Here is a 24523-nt window from a genome sequence, read left to right on the forward strand (position 1 = left end):
AGACTACGTTCAGACTGCACCCTGAAATGACCCATATCCGATTTTTTTGCCCATATGCGACCTGTATCCGATTTGTTATTGACAATCTGAACGACACAGATCCGATTTTTTCACATGCGACCCAGGCCGCTTGGATATGTGGTCCTAAATCCGATGCATATCCAATATTTTCACATGCGACTGCAGTCTGACCGGACAGGTCGCATTCATGCGACCTACACGTCATCAACAAGAGACAAACGTCACTATTCTGCGTTGGCTAATCCCGCCTCTTTGGTGGAAAACAACAACATTTGTACAGTTTTCAGAATTTAAATAGACTTTTATAGAATTGATCAAGCTAATGGTGGATTTGGTAGGGACCTGGATGTTAAACCATCCTGTATTACAAGATTATAAGATTGTTCTGGAAATTTCCAGTAATTTGACACCTTCGGTCTCATTAGTCTGCTGCCCACATTAATCAGATTATTGTGTGAGTTCCGCCGCCGCCACAAAAACCACATCGCCAGGTCTCGCCTCATCTCCATCGCAAACTGCACTGGTGTTTCTGCACCTTGAGCCAGCGCTGAGAGAAGTTGCAGAATTCAGCTGGCTATAAACAATCTAAATAAATATTTATAAAAATGTAGAAAAAGTTTATTAATATGACGAAATAAATATGTGCAAATTATTAAGCCTGAATTAAGAGTTTGGTAATACAGCGGCCGTATCCCAAATGACTGCCTACTGAAGCTCGAGTGCACTATATAGAGTTTAAAAATCCATTACTTCCTAGTAACATGTAGTGCACTTATATAGAAATTAGAGAGACATTTAGGAGTCAACCCTCGTTACCAGGCTACACGTTTTCATTTCAGAAACAAAAACACACACGAGACCTCACACTTTAACACTAACCAGATAATTAAACAAACAAACAAACAAACAAAAAAGAAATCATTAAACTTGAAGAGTGCGCGCTTTTTTTGTTTACGTATTACGTAGATGTGCTTATTACGTGTCAATTTGCGCATGCGGGACACTTTTGGGTCGTTTTCCGTTCATATTGGAGATCGCATACAAGTCTCATATAATTGGTAATGTGAAAGGCCTAACAAAAAAATTGGATTTCACAACAAATCGGATATGGGTCGTTTCAGGCTGCAGTCTGAACGTAGTGTTAGTTAAACAAGACGGAGAAGAAGTGATCACGGCGCATTGTAACTGTACGGCTGGGTAAGAATTTTGTCGCGACCTTCATGCATATGGACTTTGTGAGGAGTAAACAAAAACAGCTGGGGACTTTAGCGCTTCGTGACTAAAAAAAAGTACTGTAAAATAACGACATGTAGCAAGAAAAGTACTTGGAAAACACTAAGGCCAGAGCTGAGAGGGAAATACAAACCTTTCACCAAGTGATCGCTGCAAACTCGAGCGTGCTTCGACTCGTCTTCCTTCGATTTCAGTGAGCGGTTCAAAAGCCACCTTTCTCGACCCTTTTTTATTAGTTCACGGGGAACCCTGAAGAAACTTTTATCAGTTTCACGGTTTGATCGATTTGAACAACCTAAAACAACGCAAGCATAAGGCAATTTTCATGCAAGCAATGCACCTTCTCCGTACAAACATTTTGTCAACTGAGCTTTGGTAGACCACCAGCTAAAGTTTTGAATAACTAATGAGGTGGATGTGACGTCATGTGAAACCCAGCAATATCTCCTGTTACACACTCCAGCCCAGTTGGTGGCAATAATGCACCTTTAAGTTGTTTTGTCCACTGCCAAAAAAAAAAAAAAACTAAAGAAGAAGAAGGAAATGGTGGAGTGTGTTGCTGAACCAAACGAGGACAAAATAGAAACTCGACTCGAAAACAAAACCCCAAAAATACAAAAAAAGCAACAAAATATATAATTAAAATATTTGATGGTAAGAACGTATCTTTTTTTATTTTTCAACAATTATTATAATAATAATAATTATTATTATTATTATTATCACATTTTTCACAAATTGCTCCTGTCATTTCGCCGGTTTGTTTACATTCTAAGCGGAAATTATTTTGTCGGACATTTTGTGTAAAGTTTTTATTTATCTAATTTGCAAAAAATAAAAATGCTCTGTTTCTCAAAATTCAGTGAATGTGGATAGAATAAAACAGTTATTCCGCTGAATCTCGTCATACATGGGTTATAGCCGACTCGGTGCTACGTGTCTCGTCAGCTATCAGCTCATGTACGACTTGATTTCGTGGAATAACTGTTAAAAAGAGCACTTTTCAGATTAAAAAAGAAAGCATCATGAAGGCTACTGGGTTTTGATGCAAAATGAAGAAGGGAGTGTTACAGTCAAAGTGTCCAGAAGAACTGTGGCTGGTTCTGTAAGATCTCATCTCATTATCTGTAGCCGTTTTATCCTGTTCTACAGGGAAGCTGGGGCCTATCCCAGCTGACTACAGGCGAAAGGCGGGGTACACCCTGGACAAGTCGCCAGGTCATCACAGGGCTGACACATAGACACAGACAACCATTCACACTCACATTCACACCTACGCTCAATTTAGAGTCACCAGTTAACCTAACCTGCATGTCTTTGGACTGTGGGGGAAACCGGAGCACCCGGAGAAAACCCACGCGGACACGGGGAGAACATGCAAACTCCGCACAGAAAGGCCCTCGCCGGCCACGGGGCTCGAACCTGGACCTTCTTGCTGTGAGGTGACAGCGCTAACCACTACACCACCATGCCGCCCTGGTTCTGTAAGATGCTCAGTAAAACCTACAGCTCATTTCCGCATAAAACTACACTCATTGTACCTGAGATTACTTTTTTTTTTAAAGCAAAGGGTCGTTTCACACCAAATATTGACTTTGTTTCATTCATTGTGGCTTACTGATTACTGTAACATCTCCTTTCATTATTTTTTAAGCCATTTTTGGTCTACAGCAAGGGCGGCTGGTGCATAAGGGCGATTGGGCGACACACTGCCAAAACGAAAAAAAAAAAGTTTTTTTTCTTTTTTTAAAACAAACTTTCACCAGCGCTGCTCGAGGTCGTTTTAATCTGTCTCTGGGTATCATTGTCCAATCAAGGTGGTCTTGCTTCTAGAGTACCGCCCCTTTTGGGGCGATTTCAGTCACGCTGAAAATCGCCCAAGAGTTCATTGATAGAGTCCCATGTTAATATATTTTTTTCTCCTGACTGACACTTCAATGCAATCTCTATGGGTTCCGGGGGGGCTTGCCCTAACGTGCTTACGTCACTGCGAAGCGCGGCAAAGTTGCGTTCGATCCTCTCAGTTTCTGAGGTGAGATGGATGCGGAAAGCAATTCAGTGCGGTCCTTAAAAGAAGTTCCATTTAGTCAGCGATCAAATCGAGCTAAATTGGCAACAAAACAAGCTGGACCCCCCTCGACCAAATCTAAACATAAAACAAATTTCGACAAGGGGGGGGGGAAATCATATACTCGAGGTTTTACTTCAACATGGTCCCAGCGCAAATCCTGGCGAGCTGGCTGCGAGGACGCCTCAGCGGTTTTCTGCTCCCCCAGCTTACTTTTCCACCCTGGAGGTGGCTCCACGGACAACACTGCTTGGACGGTCACTGGAGTTTCGGACATGCATCATTTGTCAGAGAAAATAAAAAAACGTGAGTCATCAAAGATTCACATGGGCAGCTGCCTGAAATTTTCGGCTTTTGGGAGAGTGAACATCGCTACACAGCTGGATGAGGGCTACAGGCTAGCAGTTCGCCGCCACAACGGTGAGGTGAGCAAGAACAGGCACATATTAAACCGGCTCATCCAATGCGTGAAATTTTGTGGAGTGTTCGAGTTAGCTCTACGAGGCAAAGACGAAACTGAGGGCTCCAGTCACCGTGGTGTTTTTACACACACACAGTCACAGAATCCGTTCACTTTTAATGTTTTCAATGTGCATTTTTATATTTGCCACACTTTGCTCTGAGAGTTAGCACTTTGGTAATATCTCATCTCATCTCATCTCATTATCTCTAGCCACTTTATCCTTCTACAGGATCGCAGGCAAGCTGGAGCCTATCCCAGCTGACTACGGGCGAAAGGCGGGGTACACCCTGGACAAGTCGCCAGGTCATCACAGGACTGACACATATGCCGCTTTTCCACTACAAACGCAGCTGAGTCGGGCTGAGCCGTGCCGTGCTGAGTTGGGCTGAGTCGAGCTGAGTGGGGCTGTTGGAGTTGCATTTCGACTACAACCGCGCTGAACCGTGCTGGCTGGAAGTGGGTGGACACATTGGGTGGAGTTAGCGAAAGTGGGTGGACGTCACGTGATGTCGTTAAGCAGCGCAAACAGTGACATCAGTGGCCTTTTAAGCGGTCGTCTCACGACCCGGAGAGTAAACACTAAACATGGAGGACATGGAGTCGTTAGTGTTGCTGGTCTTGGTGCTGTGGCTTGTTGTCACCGACAACGCCAACAGATACTGGCAAGAGCGTATAGATGAGGCGAGGCGCATAAGGCTTCAGAAATTCTCGTAATTCGTAATTCTTCTTCTTCCGGGTTTACGGTGTTTACAGATCCCAGCGTGCTCGCGGGGCGTGTGTGGGCATGTGAAGACACTCCTCCTCACCAATCAGTGCACAGGGGAGTGTCTCCTCACGCCCCCAACCTCACTCAGCTCGGTTTGGCTCGCTTCAGCCCCACTCCAAAACCGTGTGAGTTTTGGGTGCTAAGCAGGGCTGAAGCAAGCTGAGTCGTGCTGTTCTGAGGTAGTCGAAACGCGAGCCGTGTCGGGCTGAAGTGAGCTGAAGCGAGCTGAAGTGAGCTGGAAAAGGGTAGTTGAAAAGGGCCAATAGACACAGACAACCATTCACACTCACATTCACACCTACGCTCAATTTAGAGTCACCAGTTAACCTAACCTGCATGTCTTTGGACTGTGGGGGAAACCGGAGCACCCGGAGGAAACCCACGCGGACACGGGGAGAACATGCAAACTCCGCACAGAAAGGCCCTCGCCGGCCACGGGGCTCGAACCTGGACCTTCTTGCTGTGAGGCGACAGCGCTAACCACTACACCACCGTGCCGCCCCACTTTGGTAATATCCTTGGTAAATACCAGTAATTGCAAGATCTAAAGATCCACTCATCTATTTATTCAACTGCTATTGTTATGTTAGCCAACTATTTACAATGTTTTGTTACAGTAAGTGCACTTTCCTGTTTGTCCTTAAGTTGCACAGTCTGTAAAATTCTTGCTGGTCATGGAGTTTGAAGTACAAAATCTATTTACAGAACATTCTGTAGAACAGTTGACTTGCTACCTAGGTCAATTTACTTCAGTCCTGTGGACATTTATGGTCCGTGTAGACATAACGGGGGAAAATTGTCCCCCCTGAAAAAAAATTCAGGAGCCGCCGCTGGTCTACAGCATTTCTTTACATGTGCCTAAGACTTCTGCACAGTGCTGTATATAAACATGTGATTCTCCTTTCAGGTTTTATTGATGTACATGAATCCAAAGAATATTTCTCAAAGTCTTCTTGATCCTTTGTATGACTAAGAACTCCTCAGTAAAACAGGAATGTGTTTGGCATTTCAAGGTGCTATTTAAAAGCAACCATTTTTTCAGCATTAGTGACTCAGATTTGTTTTCTTTACAATTTTTTTTGGAATGGTAACTGTGCTGAAAATAGTGAGCCACTTTGACTCACCTGTCCCCTTTGAAAAAATAGGTTTTGGCCACGTCCTCCCACCACACAGCCGTCTCGATGTTCTGTGACGGCATTCCACTGCCAAACAGCGAGATGTCCTGAGGGTACGTGGGCTGCAGAGTGGTGTCTTTGAACACCCAGAAGCGATGCCCTTTAGAAAGCAAGTGAAAGAAATACAAGAATCAAGAAATCGTGAAATGTCATGAGCTGCAATGTCAAATCTGAGTCAGCTTTCTGACCGCATTGATAAGCTAAGGTCTTAAAGGTTTTATCTGCAAGCTGTTCTCTTAATACAAGCTAGCCCTTGTATATATGTGTGTGTATTGCCGCTTAATTAAAGCAAATGGTGTTTCTGAAACAGGATGTGGGCTCACCTTTGAAGAAGACAAACTTCCCCTCACTGTTCTCATAGACAGCGTCGATCTTGGGGGGCAGCCCTTTCCAGAAATAGCTGATCTGCATGGGGTACCCAGGCACCACCGAGTTATCACGCACCCTCCAGAACCACTGATCCTAATGAGAATCAGTTACAACAGTTTACCGTATCGTAAACCATCCAAATCTCATGAATCTGAGAACCCTAGTGAACTTCCAGTGCTTTCTACCTTGAAGACGAACAGCTCTTGGCGCAGGATGGCCAGTGTGTTGAAGCCTCCGTCGCAGATGTTGGGTTTGGAGTTTGGGTTGGAGGGTTTGGATTTCTGCGGCGGCCGATGAGGACGGCTCTGACGGTCGTGCTTCCGAGGGTCAGATGGAGGGTGCAGGCGAGGAGGGGGTGCAGTCGTGAGCAGCCGGGTTGGCTGAGGGTTCTTATCTGGAGGACCTGGAATTATCAAGAGAATGGATTTACCTTCATTAGTTCGTCTGCCTGCGTTATCTGATCACTGACCATGTGTCTCATTTAATAAGCAGGATATGCAGGGATGCATTCAGAAACTGTTCACATGAGCGTTTAATCCAGTGAGTTTAAGATGCATGCTTAGGAGGCACTCTTTCACTGTCTAATCATCTTTTTGTCATTTCTAGCTCACTGCGTGCTCTGAGTTTTACAGAGTTTTGTGAGCATCAGTAAATACAAATTAGCTGTGCCATAAACGCACACGGTAATTTAAGGCATTTATCAACATACAGTATGTTCGAGTAGGAAGAAAATCAGCGTTAAATAAAGAAACTTCTGAAAGTCTAGCAGGAATTTTTTATTCGGTTTGGACAACGAAAACATTTTCACACAACACTGACAGATTTGTTGATGAGGTCCAATGATTTTTTTTGTAAGTGTAGATAAATGATCTGCATTTCTATCCATTTGCACTTTGACTCATGTGCATATTACATTTTTTATCAGTGTCCTGTCTTTTATAATGTACTGATATTTATTTATTTATTTATTTATTTATTTATTTATGTTTTTATTCTATTTATTATAGTCAATTTTATTCATTTTATTTTTGCTAATTTGACTCATGTGTATTACATTTTAATCAGTGTCCTGTCTTTTATAGTTTACTGATTTTTATAATAATAATAATAATAATAATAATAATAATAATAATAATAATAATAATAACAACAACCAACAATGCACCAACAAGATCCCTGGGAACATCAGAATTGAAGATCATTCTCCTTGGAACTGCTCACATACTCAGGAGGACTCCATCCATCAAGTAATTCACCAGACTTATGACTGCCTCAGGTTCAAGGGATGAACTCGGCACCATGAGAGAAAAGAGCAGTACTTTAAGGATAAAAACAGTAATAATAATAATAATAATAATAAATTTTCATTATTTTTCTGTTTTTATTATTATTATTATTATTATTATTTATTTTTTTTTACATTTTTTTGTTTTATTCTATTTATTATAGTCTATTTTACTTTTTATTTTTACTACTTTGACTCGTGTGTATTACATTTTTATTAGTGTTCTGTCTTTTATAGTTTACTGATTTTTATAATAATAATAATGATAATAAATTTTCATTATTTTTTATTTTATTATTATTATTATTATTATTTAAAACATTGCTTTTATTCTATTTATTATAGTCTATTTTACTCTTATTTTTACTATTTTGACTCATGTGTATTACATTTTTATCAGTGTCCTGTCTTTTATAGTTTACTGATTATAATAATAATAATAATAATAATAATAATAAATTTTCATTATTTTTTATTTTATTATTATTATTATTATTATTATTATTATTATTATTAAAAATTGCTTTTATTCTATTTTTATAGTCTATTTTACTCTTATTTTTACTATTTTGACTCATGTGTATTACATTTTTACCAGTGTCCTGTCTTGTATAGTTTACTGATTATTATTGTTAATAATAATAATAATAATAATAATAATAATAATAATAATAATAATAATAATAAATTTTCATTCTTTATGTTTTATTTTAATTTTCTTCTTCTTATTATTATTATTATCTATTTTACTCTTTCTTTTTTCTACTTTACCTTTTAACCTATCTATACCACTTATGGAGCATTGCACTAAGCATTTCACTGCATGTGCAGTGATTGCATTTATATCCATTTTCTTTGACTCTTGTGCATATTACATTTTTTATCAGTGTCCTGTCTTTTATAATGTACAAATTTTTTAAAATTTATTTTCATCATCTCATCTCATTATCTGTAGCCGCTTTATCCTGTTCTACAGGGTCGCAGGCGAGCTGGAGCCTATCCCAGCTGACTACGGGCGAAAGGCGGGGTCCACCCTGGACAAGTCGCCAGGTCATCACAGGGCTGACACATAGACACAGACAACCATTCACACTCACATTCACACCTACGCTCAATTTAGAGTCACCAGTTAACCTAACCTGCATGTCTTTGGACTGTGGGGGAAACCGGAGCACCCGGAGGAAACCCACGCGGACACGGGGAGAACATGCAAACTCCACACAACATATTGATATATATATATATATATATATATAGGGCGGCACGGTGGTGTAGTGGTTAGCGCTGTCGCCTCACAGCAAGAAGGTCCTGGGTTCGAGCCCCAGGGCCGGCGAGGGCCTTTCTGTGTGGAGTTTGCATGTTCTCCCCATGTCCGTGTGGGTTTTCTCCGGGTGCTCCGGTTTCCCCCACAGTCCAAAGACATGCAGGTTAGGTTAACTGGTGACTCTAAATTGACCGTAGGTGTGAATGTGAGTGTGAATGGTTGTCTGTGTCTATGTGTCAGCCCTGTGATGACCTGGCGACTTGTCCAGGGTGTACCCCGCCTTTCGCCCGTAGTCAGCTGGGATAGGCTCCAGCTTGCCTGCGACCCTGTAGAAGGATAAAGCGGCTAGAGATAATGAGATGAGATATATATATATATATATATACTTAAAAAATTTTACCGTATATTTTCTGGATGCCTTGTAGATCGTCGTGAGGCAGCTTGAAGCTCTCCGTGTCCATGTACTGGTAAAATGGGGCCATTATGGCAGTGGGGTCGTTGGAGTGCTCCAGACCCAGAGCGTGGCCCAGCTCATGGACAGCCACCAGGAAAAGATCATTCCCTGTGATAATGTACAAAGGCAATTAAGCTCTATGTGCAGATTGAAATACACACTCACTGACTCACACACACACATAAATGCGGAGTAGATTACTGGTTACAGTAATGGTTATAACATTATTATTATGGATGAAAGAGAAAAGCAACCTCAGAATGATCAGGAGACAGCAATTTGAGCATTATAATGCTCTACACACAATATTAAATACATTATAGCTCTCAGCAAAGTGAGATTAGCAAATCTTTTGAATGTTTCAGATAGCTTAGCATAAATAAAGCAGGTTATATGGGGTTAAAGACTTGTATCTACATTTTGCTAATATTTCTGCAATTATAATTGTTAAACTAGCTAGCTATAAACTTAACTTACTCAACTTTGTAGCTCGCCATAACTACTGGGATACTGTATCTAGATAGTGTGTGTCTCTAACTAGCTATCACCTAACTAGCAATACTGTAAGTGCGTTCAAACATTTGGCAAAACTTAGCAAAAATATATTGGGTTATATGAGGGGTAAAATGTTTTGGTTTTTTAGTTTTTTTTCTGAAGGATAGTGCTGCTTGGGTGCCATTTTTTTTATGTGTGGCTAACGCTAATGCTAGCTCCGATTGGATGAAGGGAACAATAAAATACTGTAATACTATTGGCATGATTTGACATGACATCATCATTTACAACCCCAAGTCCAAAAAAGTTGGGACGCTGTGTAAACTGTGAATACTGTAGAAACAGAATACGAGAACTTGCAAATCATGGAAACCCTATATTTCATTGAAAATGGTACAAAGACAACATATCAAATGTTGAAATGCAGAAATTATTATTATTTTTTTTTAAATATACGCTCATTTTGAATTTGATGTCAGCAACACATTTCAAAAAAGTTGGGACAGGGACATGTTTACCACTGTGTTGCATCACATCTACTTTTCACAACACTCTGTAAATGTTTGGGAATTGAAGAGACCAGTTGCTGTAGTTTTGAAAGAGAAATGTTGTCCCATTCTTGCCTGATATACAATTTCAGTTACTCAAGAGTTCAGGATCTCCTTTGTCATATTTTGCACTTCATAATGCACCAAATGTTTGAAATGGGAGACAGATCTGTACTGCAGGCAGGCCAGTTTAGCGCCTGGACTCTTTTACTATGGAGTTTTAATATGTGCAGAAAGCGGTTTGGCATTGTCTTGCTGAAAGAAGGAAGGCTTTCCCTGAAAAAGATTTTGTCTGGATGGCACAGCATTAAAGATGCCTTCCCAGATGTACAAGCTACCCATGTCGTGTGCACTAATGCACTCTCATACCATCACAGATGCTCTTTTTATACCCAATCATAGGTTTTATTTTTCAAAAAAAAAAATCTCAGTTTCAATATTTGATATGTTGTCTTTGTACTATTTTCAATGACATATAGGGTTTCAATTATTTGCAAATTATCGCATTCTTGTAGTCTCTAGAGTTAATTATCGCGTTCAAGACAATGCCAATACCAAACACAGTGTCCCAACTTTTTTGGAATTGGGGTTGTACTTCAAGAGAAGCTCTTATAGGTCATTCTCATTGGAAATTTATTAAACCTATCACAAGCTTGGCTATATAATAAATAATAATTCATGACTTTGGAGTTTAAGGGAGCTACACAACTTATAATAATAATAATAATAATAATAATAATAATAATAATAATAATAATATGGATATTCTAAGGAGAGTCATTACGCAGAATTGAAATCAAGCACATACATTAGGCAGTTTTAGTTTTAGTATTTGGCTCAGGGGCCTAATGGCAGGGATCCAAACAAACAACTCTCAAGTTGCTAGCTAGAACATTTTACTGAGCCTTGAATACAAAACAGAGAAGTCCATTAAAGTGAATCTCATGTCGAGATAAAGATTGCATCAAAGTGAGCAAGCACATCAGAGCTTTATCTGTCTCTCAGGCAGACAGTAGTATGAAGCCTAGCTGTCAGTGTCCATTATGGCCATGATTGAAGTGTTCAGCACTGGCATAGGAGCATCTTAAAAGCCCTTTTCGACCAGACAGACTAGTTATTATGGCTCACAGCACAATGAGAATCTGATTACCTGTCGGACTAATGGATGTGCATTACAAACAACACATCTTGAACATCAGTGTCTTGTCAATTTTGCCGTACAGACATACACTCACTCGGACGCACAAACAAACTTGGACTGAATAGTTACACATCCACAAACAGAAGCAGGATGGATGAACACATAAAGTAGTTGATCATCCAAGACACGTCTGACGTTTGCTGATTTTGATTTGAAGTCTCATCTCATCATCAATTTAAAACTTCATACACTCGCTGGCCAGGAGCTTGTTCTTGGCTGCAGGACTGGAACCCAATGTGTTCTTCTGCTCTTGCTTTTCCGCTGAGATGCTTTTCTGCTCACCACAGTTGTAAAGAGTTGCTATGAGTTGCTATTTCCTTCCTGGCCAAAAAGCTTGAGCCAATCTGTCCATTTTCTGATCTCTGACCTCTCTTATCAACAAGGTGTTTGTTTCGACCCACAGAACTGTCACTCACTCATTCAGTGTTTTTTTGTTTTTCGCACCATTCTGTGTTGAGACTGTTGTGTGTGAAAACCCCAGGAGATCAGGAGCAGTTTCTGAAATACTCAAACCAGTCCATCTGGCTCAAACCAGCACCCATACCACAGTGAAAGAAAGTCACACTTCACTGTGAGATTAGCCTAGTAAACTAGACCCACCCGCCTAGCGGCCAAAAATATTTTTGCCTAGCGAATGGGTCTAGCCTCGCACCATATAAACAAAAACACCCCGGGCATCAAATCATGCCCGCCAATCACAACGCAAGGCTTTTGTTTGGATTCTTTGGGCGGGCTTTTGCAGGAGTGATGACAAAGCTGCGCGATGCTGGAGAAAGCGCAGCAGGAAAGATGGCTATGGCTAGTGAACAGCGCGCGTTTGACTCCGCTTTGGAATCAGTTTTAGAAGAATTAGACTTGGAGTTTTCGTTGAAACATGAGCAGGAAGAGGCTCTCCGCTCATTCCTTTTCAAGAAGGACGTTTTCGCTGTTTTGCCGACCGGCTATGGCAAAAGTCTGATCTACCAGCTGGCTCCGCTCGTAGCCAAAAGGATGGGGCTAGTTTGTGCAGTACGAAGAATTAATAAACAGCTTTGAAACATTACTTTTTGATTGTTTCTTATTTTCCCGTTATTTTAAATTTAAGGGAAATAATTTCACCAAACACCACTAAATAAAAACTCTCAAAAACAGTTTAAGCAAACCCTTGAAAAACACTTGGGGAAAAAAATGAGTGTATGTGGTACAGACTCCAAACTTGTGGTCATTCATTCATTCATTATCTCGAGCCGCTTTATCCTTCTACAGGGTCGCAGGCAAGCTGGAGCCTATCCCAGCTGACTACGGGTGAAAGGCAGGGTACACCCTGGACAAGTCGCCAGGTCATCACAGGGCTGACACATAGACACAGACAACCATTCACACCTACGGTCAATTTAGAGTCACCAGTTAACCTAACCTGCATGTCTTTGGACTGTGGGGGAAACCGGAGCACCCGGAGGAAACCCACGCGGACACGGGGAGAACATGCAAACTCCACACAGAAAGGCCCTCGCCGGCGCTTGAACCCAGGACCTTCTCGCTATGAGGCGACAGCGCTAACCACTACACCACCGTGCCGCCCCAACTTGTGGTCATTATCTCCAAATTTCTTAATATCTAGAACCTGTTTATTAATTAATACGCATTTTGCAAAATTATTTATTTCAAGGCCTCCCCCACTGCTTTCTGTCGCTCTGACTACGTCACAGTCACTGTTGCGCTGATTGGTCAGAGCGTTGGCCTATACGCACAGAGACAGTTTGAAAGACAGCGGGTTGTTCCTCCTACTCCTGTCGGAAATGTCTACGGATTGAGGCCAGACTAAATATTCACATTTAGTCTGGCTTGCCAGGCTACTGTGAGATCACAATTTTTCCCATTCTGATGTCTGAATGACGTGAACATTAATGACTGAAGCTCTTGATTTGTATCTGCATGATTTTATGCATCAAAGGATCGGCTGATTCGAGAACTGCAAAAAACAGCAGGTGTATGTATGGGTGTTCCTAATAAAGTGGCCGGTGAGTATATACGTGGTTTGTTAAGATGCAAGTCAAAAGTTCAGACTAGAACTGTGCACAATTATAGTGCACACAACTTCTAAATTTCACTCTTTGGGAAGTGAAAATTAGGGGACAGACAGAATGCGGCCGAAATTGTCGTTCTGGTTGTCCAAGTTAAACAAAGCCAAACCCAGAGGTGCGAACATCTACAGTTTAGCTGTAGAATTTACAATTTTTACTATTGTGATATAGGAGACACGGATGAGCAATAATTTTCCTCTTTTAGAATAAATAATTAAATAAATCAGCGAGACGGCCTTTCGATTTCATAAAATCGGTGAAATTTAGTTCCCTCTGAAATGTGGTCATTGTGATGTATGTTTATTTCTGTAATATCTCACAAAATATCAGGCCATTCTGTGGCTGGGAAGTTATTTAATTTGAGGGGATTAAAGCAAATAATGTGCATGAAATCGCTCGCTTCGTGCAGTCAAGCAGACAGAGGAAGTCCGTGTGTGTGCGCATGCGCAGGTTTACCTTCTTCTTCTTTTGGGTTTTACAGCAGCTGGCATCCACAGTGTTGCATTACTGCCATCTACAGGTTTACCTTTGAGCGTGCACTGACAGTTCCATCATTCTGTCGCTAAACGAACAGCTGATCACACCGAGGTGCTCGCTGAGCGCCGATATTTATTAGTTTGGTCCTGCGTTTCCTTTCCTTCATGTATAACATAATGTCTTTTCTTCTCGCTTTCTTTCTGTTACTGTAGTCAGTCTTTCACGTTTTATTCGCACACTCACGTCCTCCATTTTTCTCTCCTGCTTCAAATTTGTATCCCAGAATGCCTTGCGTGAACAGGGAAAGCCCACCACATGATGCATGATGTAGTATCTTGTATTGGGTCATGGTGAAGCAGGAAAAAAATAGTGGAGAATTTAGGGCCACGTGGAGATAAATTAATTAATCATTCTATTTAAAAAAAAACTAATAAAATTGAGCGTCTGTGATTCTAATTCTGTAGCTTTTGGTCCACTAAACAAAAATAATTGGTTGTCAGGGAAAATTCTTTTTATGACTTACACTTTAAAATCTGAAAGGCAGTCTAGCTTTAATAATAAAATGTTAATTCTCAGAAAAGGCAATTCACGGAAAGGGAAAGGACGTGGGACATGACGGACTCACATTTGCTCCTCATGGTGCTTACTTTCGCTTTACACTGACGTTATCTCAGTGAACTTTGACAAGCCTTGAACTTGCGAGCCAGTAAGAAAAAGTGAAGAGGCTGTGCTGAAACAAAATGGAGGAAATTACTATTTTTAAACAGCAATCGCATCAAAACATTACAATGTTTAGCTACATGAAGCTTTGTTGATGTTTATAGATTCAAATACGGTATGAAAGCACCAAAGGACTGGATGTGGTTTGAGGGAGATATTTTAGAATTTGGGTGAGTTGGTCCATTCATTCCAGCTTATATTACCTTGGAACATCAGTCCAAAAGTGAAGAAATAAACTTCTAACGCTGATGGAATCCATTTATGCCAAGTGGAAAACTTGTTGAAATAGTTGACTTTTTTTTTGCAAACTTCATGAATTTATTCATTGTTGTCACCTGTTGTTGTTGACACTGATTGTGACAAATGGAACGACTTGCACAAACAACAAAAAAGCCCCTAACCTGCCGTTCTCTCACCATCATGGTTGGGGTTGCCCAGGGTCCATGGTTCATCAGAGTCGAAATGCGTATCACCGCCTATCCCAGGCCCAGGGAAGTACGCATGTGCCAAGAAGCCTCCTTCGCCATCAAACGGAGAGCTGTCGCCATGGAAACCAGACGCGAAGATAATGGTGATGTCTACGTCACGCTTACCGCTCTCCAGCGCACTGTAGGGGACGGCCTCAAAGTTCAGCGGCGTAACGCTCTGCCACACGTCAAACGCCCTCCGGATGGCTTCGTGAGTCTCTCGGGCGCCCACCTTAGGGGTCACGTTCTTAATACTGGAGGAAAAACGGCACTTATTAGGCATGTTTAAGCTTTCCACTGGAGAAATATCATGCATTCAGATTCCTGTTGTACTAATTGAACATTCCTTGACACTTCAAACTACAAACCATTTGCTGTTTTGTTGGGAATCGAATCAAATACCACTCAAAATCTTTTTGCTCCTTTATCTAGAATCTACAAACAGCGTTTTAAAAAATCTGTTCATTATTAGTCATTATTACAAGTCTCTGTGTTTGAGCTGTTACTGTAGAAACAATAACATATTAGAGCGAGCACGTTAATACTAAGTTCATGTTAAAGCCAGAACTACTGTATGAAAATAATTCACACCTTCTGACCAATCAGAGTCGAGCATTCGAACACACTGTGGTATACGGTGTTTTATTCCATCCACATTCACTGGATATGAGCAATTGTGCACTCTGATTGGCTACTCTACTACAAGGCTATCAGCTCATATTCCATGAGTAGAGAAAAACAAAATGGCGGAGCGTATTGATTTGTTTTCCTTTAACAGCATGTCCAGGAGTATTTATTCTTTATTCTTACACTTATACTCTTATACCACAGCAATTTATCAATGCTAACAATTCTATAATTTATTAGTGGATGATATGTCATTCTTTTTAACCATTTATAGCTACATTTAATTAACGTCTACAAAACAAGATAGTTCTCATTATCACTTACAATATAGCAGCTATTAACAGCTATTAACATTTTTCTCTTTCGTGAAGTTAATATATAGAAATATTCTATCCATGTTCACTGGATATGAGTAACTGCACGCTCTGATTGGCTACTCTACTACTAGGCTATCAGCTCATATACCGTGAGTAGAGAAAAACAAAATGGTGGAGCGTGTTGCTGAACCAACTGAGGACGAAATAAAAACTCTACTTGAAAACAAAACCCCCAAAAATACAAAAACAAAGAAACAAAATATGGAATGAAAGTATGTGATGGTAGGAATGTATCTTTTTTTATTTTTTAAGAATTATTATTATTATTATTATTATTATTATTATTATTATTATTATTATTATTATTATTATAGTATTTTTCACAAATTGCTCCTGTCATTTTGCCGGTTTGTTTACATTCTTCATCTTTAAGCATTAAAATTTGTTGAAATTTTTTTTTTAGACTGGTTCAAAAGCTCAAAGAAGTTTGAAAATTACACAACTGAAATGTCGGAGGAAGAATTAAATAAATGTCTAAAACTATTCTATATATCGGCACGATAGCAAGACGGCACTTTCTACAAAAAAAACGACACGAAAGTCAATTCGTGCAGCCGTCGATAGGTTTTTAAGAAGTCCGTCTAAGCGGAAATGATTTTGTCAGACGCTTTGTATAAAGTTTTTATTTATCGAATTTGCAAAAAATAAAAATAAAAATGTTTCTCAAAATCCAGTGATGTGGATAGAAAAAAACAGTTATTTCAGTCAATCTCGTCGTACATGGCTTGTAGACAACTCAGTGTTACGCGCCTCGTCGGCTATCAGCTCATGTACGACTCGTTTTCGTGGAATAACTAGTAATTAGTTGACACTCAAGACTCAAACACTTCAGGGTTCTGTATACTGCATTAAATGTGTACTCTTATCAAAAATAAGTCTACTTCAAGTTCATTTTATTAAGTATACTTAAGTGAAGTTAAAGTGTATTTCCTTAAGTACACTTTTGTGTACCAAGTATACTGATATCAATGTACTTACAGTATACTTGTAAGTAAACTAATCTAATACTTCTTGGGACTAAATCGGTCCACTTTTAGTTTATAAAAAGTATACTTTAAGTCTAAGAGAAGTAAACTCTGAGTATACAACTAGTATTTTTTATTTTGTACTGCAAGTATACCACAAGTAAACTTATATACTAATAGTTTACTCGTTCTATACTTGTAGTCCACTCTTTATTTTACAAAAGCGTACTTCATAGTGTACTGGAAATATACTATGAGTTTACTCGTTTTATACTTCTAGTCCACTTTTTACTTTACTAAAGTATACTTTGTAGTATACTGGAAATATACTATTGGTTTACTCGTTACACACTTCTAGTCCACTTTTTAGTTTATAAAAGTATACTTTATAGTATATTGGAAATATACTATTAGTTACTGGTTATATACATCTAGTCCACTTTTTAGTTTTGAAGTTTACTGCAATTCCCCTTCTAGGTATACTATTAGTTTTCTAGCCCGAACCCTTACCTCATGCACACTACCAGTAGACAACTTAAGTGTTTTGTACTTTAAGTTACAATGAAGTTATAAAGGTAAGAATTCACAAAATAACAACAGACACTCAGGATTAAGAACATATTCATTTTCTTTAAAAATCTAAATTTAAAGCAATATTGTATTAAATGGCAAAGTATAAAAACATGCCAGTGACAACTGAAATTGACATCCAAGCTCTAAAGAAAAAGAAAGAAAGAAACAAATTAAATTATCCCACTCAGGAGAAGTTAAAAAACAAACAAAACAAAAAAACACCTTCTATGGACCCACAGACATACCTAAGAGTCAACAATGCTGAAGCACAACTACAGGGCGAGTCCACTTAAACATAAGGCACAAATATTTTAATACTTTATTACACTTTTGTTAAGTATATCTTGATCAAAAGTTGAAGTATAAGCTTAATATACTTAGACTTTTCTATATACTTTTCAGTATAAGCCAAGTATACTTACAGTATGTGTGACTTTATTAAGTATATCTCTGATAAGTAAATAAAAAGTAAACTGAAAGCATACTCTCTTATTTTTAGTTTAAAAGAAGTATACTAGAAGCACACTTGAATAAACTTCTTTTTTGTAAGAGTACGTATGTATTTAGCAAGTCCTAAAGACATTAATTTCATATGTAACAAGTACAGTTTGGAACGCTGAAATTCCTATAGCTGGCTTTTGCAAGAGTCGGTATCGAAGCACAAAAATATTAACGGCTTGTAACCTAATGCACTTTGTGTTCCAGTGCTGTCTGCTTGTGTATCAGATGATGAAAGCAAGTGATAAGGTCGGACCATTAGAGCATCATTTGACAAGCACTGAATGAAATTAAACAGATAACCAATGTCTTATCACGTCCACATGGAATCGCTCAAGGTTAGAAGGATCAATTACTGTATAAGGTCACTCAAAAATACAACCATCTTTACTACGACATATTCCCACTGCTTTAAAACAGATGCACAGAGTATTGATTTTCTTTCTTCATTTTTTTTTTTTTGCTTCTAACCAAGGACCAACCTTCTTTCCAAATTGTTATCATAACCATTATAAAAAAGACCAGCACAAAAGGCCAAGCACCTGCACACAGTTCTTAACAACCTATTAAGATGATGGATTGCCCGCACGTAGAACAAACAGAAAAGTGATTTCGTTTTTTTTTCATCCTGCAGTTTCTAAAAGCTCAAAAATGAACTTTGGGAAGTGGCAACTTTGCCAAACTTTGCACCATGAAGGCTTTATCTCTAGCTGACAGACAGGAAGAAGCTGAAAATCTCCTTCGACTCATTCATTCGCTTCTCTCTCTCTCTCTCTCTCTCTCTCTCGGTAAAGAGCTGCCAGACTTCGGCCTCATTTACGTTCCATTTGCGTAGGCGGCTTGTCAATTAGAAAAAAAAAGCAGATTTGAATAAATCATTTTCCATTATCGCCTGCTGTAACCAGGCAAGTCTAAATTGAGGTGAGAACACCCTCCATTTCCCTTCAAAGAATAATCTTCAGGAAATTATGAAGGCTAAAGTTAGTCTTGGAGGTTATTTTATGCTTGAGTGTATCTCTACTGCAGTGTGAAGTATTGGAAAGGAGTCAAGGATTTTTTTTTGTAACCATCGGACACAAAGTGCCTCAAATGTCCTTGAGTCAGTTTGCTGGTCTTTAGGAAGCACTGTAACTCATTGTGGACCACATTAAGGACAGGACATGACGTGACGTTCTTTCCGTTCCAGTTAAAAGGTTTCGTAGAAGCATCACATATTGTAGCATTTTGTTTCAGTTTCAATAAATGTTTATTATTATATGTTTAGTGAAATGAGAAATTTTCTAATTAAGCAATTTTATCACAACAATCTAGATCTTATCTTCTCGATAAAAGACACCACCACATACAGTGGTGCTTGAAAGTTTGTGAACCCTTTAGAATTTCCTATATTTCCGCATAAATATGACCTAAAACATCATCAGATTTTCACACAAGTCCTAAAAGTAGATAAAGAGAATCCAGTTAAACAAATGAGACCAAAATATTATACTTGGTCATTTATTTATTGAGGAAAATGATCCAATATTACATATCTGTGAGTGACAAAAGTATGTGAACCTCTCGGATTAGCAGTTAATTTGAAGGTGAAACTAGACAGGGACACTCTAACGAGTGCAAACCCCGCCTTTTCCCTATTAAAATACATTGGGCGAAAATTTCGAAGTTCTGCCATGACCTTGACCTTTGACCTCCAAAATTTAATGGTTTCCTTCCTGGGTGATTGGCAACACATGTACAAAATTTGGTCCAAATCGATCCATTGGTTCTTGAGATATCTTGCAGACACACAGACAGACAGACAGACAGACAGACACACACACAGACTGACGCAGGTGAAAATAATAACCCCTCCGACTACTGTCGGCGGGGTTAATTAGAGTCAGGTGTTTTCAATCAATGGGCTGACAATCAGGTGTGAGTGGGCACCCTGTTTTATTTAAAGAACAGGGATCTATCAAAGTCTGATCTTCACAACACATGTTTGTGGAAGTGTATCATGGCACAAACAAAGGACCTCAGAAAAAGCGTTGTTGATGCTCATCAGGCTGGAAAAGGTTACAAAACCATCTCTAAAGAGTTTGGACTCCACCAATCCACAGTCAGACAGATTGTGTACAAATGGAGGAAATTCAAGACCATTGTTACCCTCCGCAGGAGTGGTTAACCAACAAAGATCACTCCAAGAGCAAGCAGTGTAATAGTTGGCGAGGTCACAAAGGACCCCAGGGTAACTTCTAAGCAACTGAAGGCCTCTCTCACATTGGCTAATGTTAATGTTCATGAGTCCACCATCAGGAGAACACTGAACAACAATGGTGTGCATTGCAGGGTTGCAAGGAGAAAGCCACTGCTCTCCAAAAAGAACATTGCTGCTCGTCTGCAGTTTGCTAAAGATCACGTGGACAAGCCAGAAGGCTGTTGGAAAATGTTTTGTGGAAGGATGAGACCAAATTAGAACTTTTTGGTTTTAATGAGAAGCGTTATGTTTGGAGAAAGGAAAGCACTGCATTCCAGCATAAGAACCTTATCCCATCAGTGAAACATGGTGGTGGTAATATCATGGTTTGGGCCTGTTTTGCTGCATCTGGGCCAGGACGGCTTGTCCTCATTGATGAAACAATGAATTCTGAATTATACCAGCGAATTCTAAAAGAAAATGTCAGGACATCTGTCCATGAACTGAATCTCAAGAGAAGGTGGGTCATGCAGCAAGACAACGACCCTAAGCACACAAGTCGTTCTACCAAAGAATGGTTAAAGAAGAATAAAGTTAATGTTTTGGAATGGCCAAGTCAAAGTCCTGACCTTAATCCAATCGAAATGTTGTGGAAGGACCTGAAGCGAGCAGTTCATGTGAGGAAACCCACCAACATCCCAGAGTTGAAGCTGTTCTGTACGGAGGAATGGGCTAAAATTCCTCCAAGCCGGTGTGCAGGACTGATCAACAGTTACCGGAAACATTTAGTTGCAGTTATTGCTGCACAAGGGGGTCACACCAGATACTGAAAGCAAAGGTTCACATACTTTTACCACTCACAGATATGTAATATTGGATCATTTTCCTCAATAAATAAATGACCATGTATAATATTTTTGTCTCATTTGTTTAACTGGGTTCTCTTTATCTACTTTTAGGACTTGTGTGAAAATTTGATGATGTTTTAGGTCATATATGCAGAAATATAGAAAATTCTAAAGGGTTCACAAACTTTATATATAATTTTTTTAACAAAAAAAAAGTCATATAATCAAGAGACCTTGAACATTTATGGAAGGAGTCTCCAGTTTCAGGGCTTCGTAACAATCAGAAGTAAAGCTGTAACTTTACGTTTTCTTCCACAGGAATGTTTTCAGGACAGAAGATGTGGGTTTTGTTGTTTCTTGGTAACATGGCAAGCTGTTATTGTTTCTGTTTTTGTTATATTTTATAGCTGCTGTAGCATGTGTTTTTTCCCCACTGCATTAAATGTAACTATAAATGGATAAAAAGTATGATGTAATGTTCTTTGATAAATAAAAAATGTATTATGTAAATAATATTAACTGGCGTTGAATGGTATATCAGTTATATTCCATTCAGCTAGCATGATACTGAACGAGTCGAAGACGAGTAGCTGATTGGAATATATCTGATATACCATGAAAAAAAGGCAGACGTTATTATTATTAGGGCCCGAACACCGTTCGGTGCGAAGACCCTAGTGCTTTTCAAAGGATTATTATTATTATTTATTTTTTTTTTTCTGTCGCGCTAGGCTTTTTTTGAGGCATTTCCCATGCACGAAAACTCATGAAATTTGATACACACATCAGTCATTGTAACCGCTTCTCAGCCACAGACGTTTGGCCCCGGGCATGGCCCAGGGACTTCATAGCGCCCCTTTTTCCATTTCCCATTGAAATGAATGGGTAGAACTTTGGAGTTCTACCCAAAGTTCTACTCTTTGGATGATGTCACGCCCAACAGGAAGTGAGGTAATTGGTAGATCAAATACACACACAAACACAAGTACATACATACATACAGAAGTACAAATATAAACCTAAGCAAAAAAGTTAGAAAGTTGAACCTTAAATATATTGTCAAATGGAAAATGTACGCACAATAGCTTCATGTGGCATAACCTTTGCTTTCACACAGTACATGCTGTGTTACATTCAGTCATTGTAACTCCTTCTCAGCCACAGACGTTTGGCCCCGGGCATGGCCCAGGGACTTCATAGCGCCCCTTTTTCCATTGAAATGAATGGGTAGAACTTTGGAGTTCTACCCAAAGTTCTACCCTTTGGATGATGTCACGCCCAACAGGAAGTGAGGTAATTGGGCTTATATGCGTTTGGACACATGGTCATTTTTAACGTACTCCTCCTAGATATTGCTGATGTTGAATTGCGAAGGGATTTCTGATATGTTGTAATATGTTGAAATGGCAATATTATGAATTTTAATACTTGCCACGTAAACAAGAAATGTGTCATGAAGTCATAATACATTTAATGATTTGGCTGAAACCTTTCAGGTTATTAGAGAATGTGATTATTATGCCATCTAGACGCCCAATATGCCTGTCTGGTATAGCGCCACCAACTGGCCAAGGAAAGAATAGGGTTTTGAATATGTGTGTTTTGACACATGATGAATTTCAACATGCTCCTCCTAGACGGTTCATGAGATTCATGTGAAGATATTGCTGATGTTGAACTGCGAAGGGATTTTTGATATGTTGTAATAATATTGCCAAAAGTATTCACTCACCTGCCTTGACTCACATGAGCTTAAGTGACATCCCATTCCTAATCCATAGGGTTCAATATGACGTCGGTCCACCCTTTGCAGCTAGAACAGCTTCAACTCTTCTGGGAAGGCTGTCCACAAGGTTTAGGAGTGTGTTTATGGGAATTTTTGACCATTCTTCCAGAAGCGCATTTGTGAGGTCATACACGGATGTTGGATGAGAAGGCCTGGCTCTCAGTCTCCGCTCTAATTCATCCCAAAGGTGTTCTATCGGGTTGAGGTCAGGACTCTGTGCAGGCCAGTCAAGTTCATCCACACCAGACTCTGTCATCCATGTCTTTATGCATAGTCATGTTGGAAGAGGAAGGGGCCAGCTCCAAACTGTAAAAACAGTCTGCATGCCTCGGTGCTTGATTTTATCCACCTGTGGCCATGGAAGTGATTGGAACACCTGATTCCGATAATTTGGATGGGTGAGCAAATACTTTTGGCAATATAGTGTATGTTGAAATGGCAATATTATGAATTTTAATACTCACCACATAAACAGGAAATGTGTCATGAAGTCATAATACATTTAATGATTTGGCTGAAACCTTTCAGGTTATTAGAGAATGTGATTACTATGACATCTAGATGCCCAATATGCCTGTCTGGTATAGCGCCACCAGCTGGCCAAGGAAAGAATAGGGTGTTGAATATGTGTGTTTTGACACATGATGAATTTTAACATGCTCCTCCTAGACGGTTCATGAGATTCATGTGAATTTCGTTATACGTGATGCCAAGATGTCGCTGATATTAAATTGCGAAGGGATTTTTGATATCTTGTAATATGATTCTGATTCTGATACTCTTTAGCCGTTATGGCATCTTTATTAACAATCACGATCTTACACTTTCTCTAGTCGCGGTGGGGAGAACTCCGAACTCTTTTCATCTCTTTACAGACACACACACACACACACACACACACACACACACACACACACACACACACACACACACACACACACAATAATAGTGACTTGCCATCATTGTGCATTTTGCTGCAGACATATGAATGTACATGCAGAGTTTTCATACCGTATGTCTGCAGCAAAATGCACAATGATGGCAAGTCACTATTATTGTGTGTGTGTGTGTGTGTGTGTGTGTGTGTGTGTGTGTGTACATGCAGAGTTCACACACACATACACACACACACACACTGCAGACACAGGAAAGCTAAGATGACTTAAGATTACAGCATGAGATAGAGATAAGGAGGATCAGAATCCTCCTTATCTCTATCTCTTTGTTCTACGTGATGCCAAGATGCTGCTGCCATTTTTGGTATCTTGTAATATGTTGAAATGGCCTTATGATACACACACACACACACACACACACACACACACTTACGTGTAAAGTCTTTGTCTGTCTATCTCTCATCCGTCGAACTGTTGCAACATGCACATCACCTTTGAACATTTGATGAATATATGACATGTGACTGTTTTGTTGGGTGGCGGAATGTCCTGGGTTGCGGAACCACACGTGCGAGGGCCCGTCAAGGCCGCTAGCGGCTTTAATTATTATTATTATTATTATTATTATTATTAATACACATTCCTTTTGGGTGTTCAACGCGTCTTTCTCCTTCAAAATTCTCTCAAAATCTTCCGAAGCAAACCTGT

At 39.5% G+C, this 24523-nt stretch overlaps 1 protein-coding gene across 1 annotated transcript in view; it reads right to left on the reverse strand.

The window, feature by feature from the left end:
* Positions 1-24523, reverse strand: part of mmp16b (matrix metallopeptidase 16b (membrane-inserted)) — a 68753-nt gene that overhangs the window by 3564 nt on the left and 40666 nt on the right. The window contains exons 4-8 of the mRNA XM_060905470.1: positions 15019-15323; positions 9045-9206; positions 6281-6498; positions 6050-6188; positions 5676-5826 (exon numbers count right to left, since the gene is read on the reverse strand). Coding sequence (XP_060761453.1) covers positions 5676-5826; positions 6050-6188; positions 6281-6498; positions 9045-9206; positions 15019-15323 — 975 coding nt within the window. The remainder of the gene's footprint in view (positions 1-5675; positions 5827-6049; positions 6189-6280; positions 6499-9044; positions 9207-15018; positions 15324-24523) is intronic.

Source organism: Neoarius graeffei, chromosome 23 (genome assembly GCF_027579695.1).
Source record: "Neoarius graeffei isolate fNeoGra1 chromosome 23, fNeoGra1.pri, whole genome shotgun sequence".
NCBI lineage: Eukaryota > Metazoa > Chordata > Actinopteri > Siluriformes > Ariidae > Neoarius > Neoarius graeffei.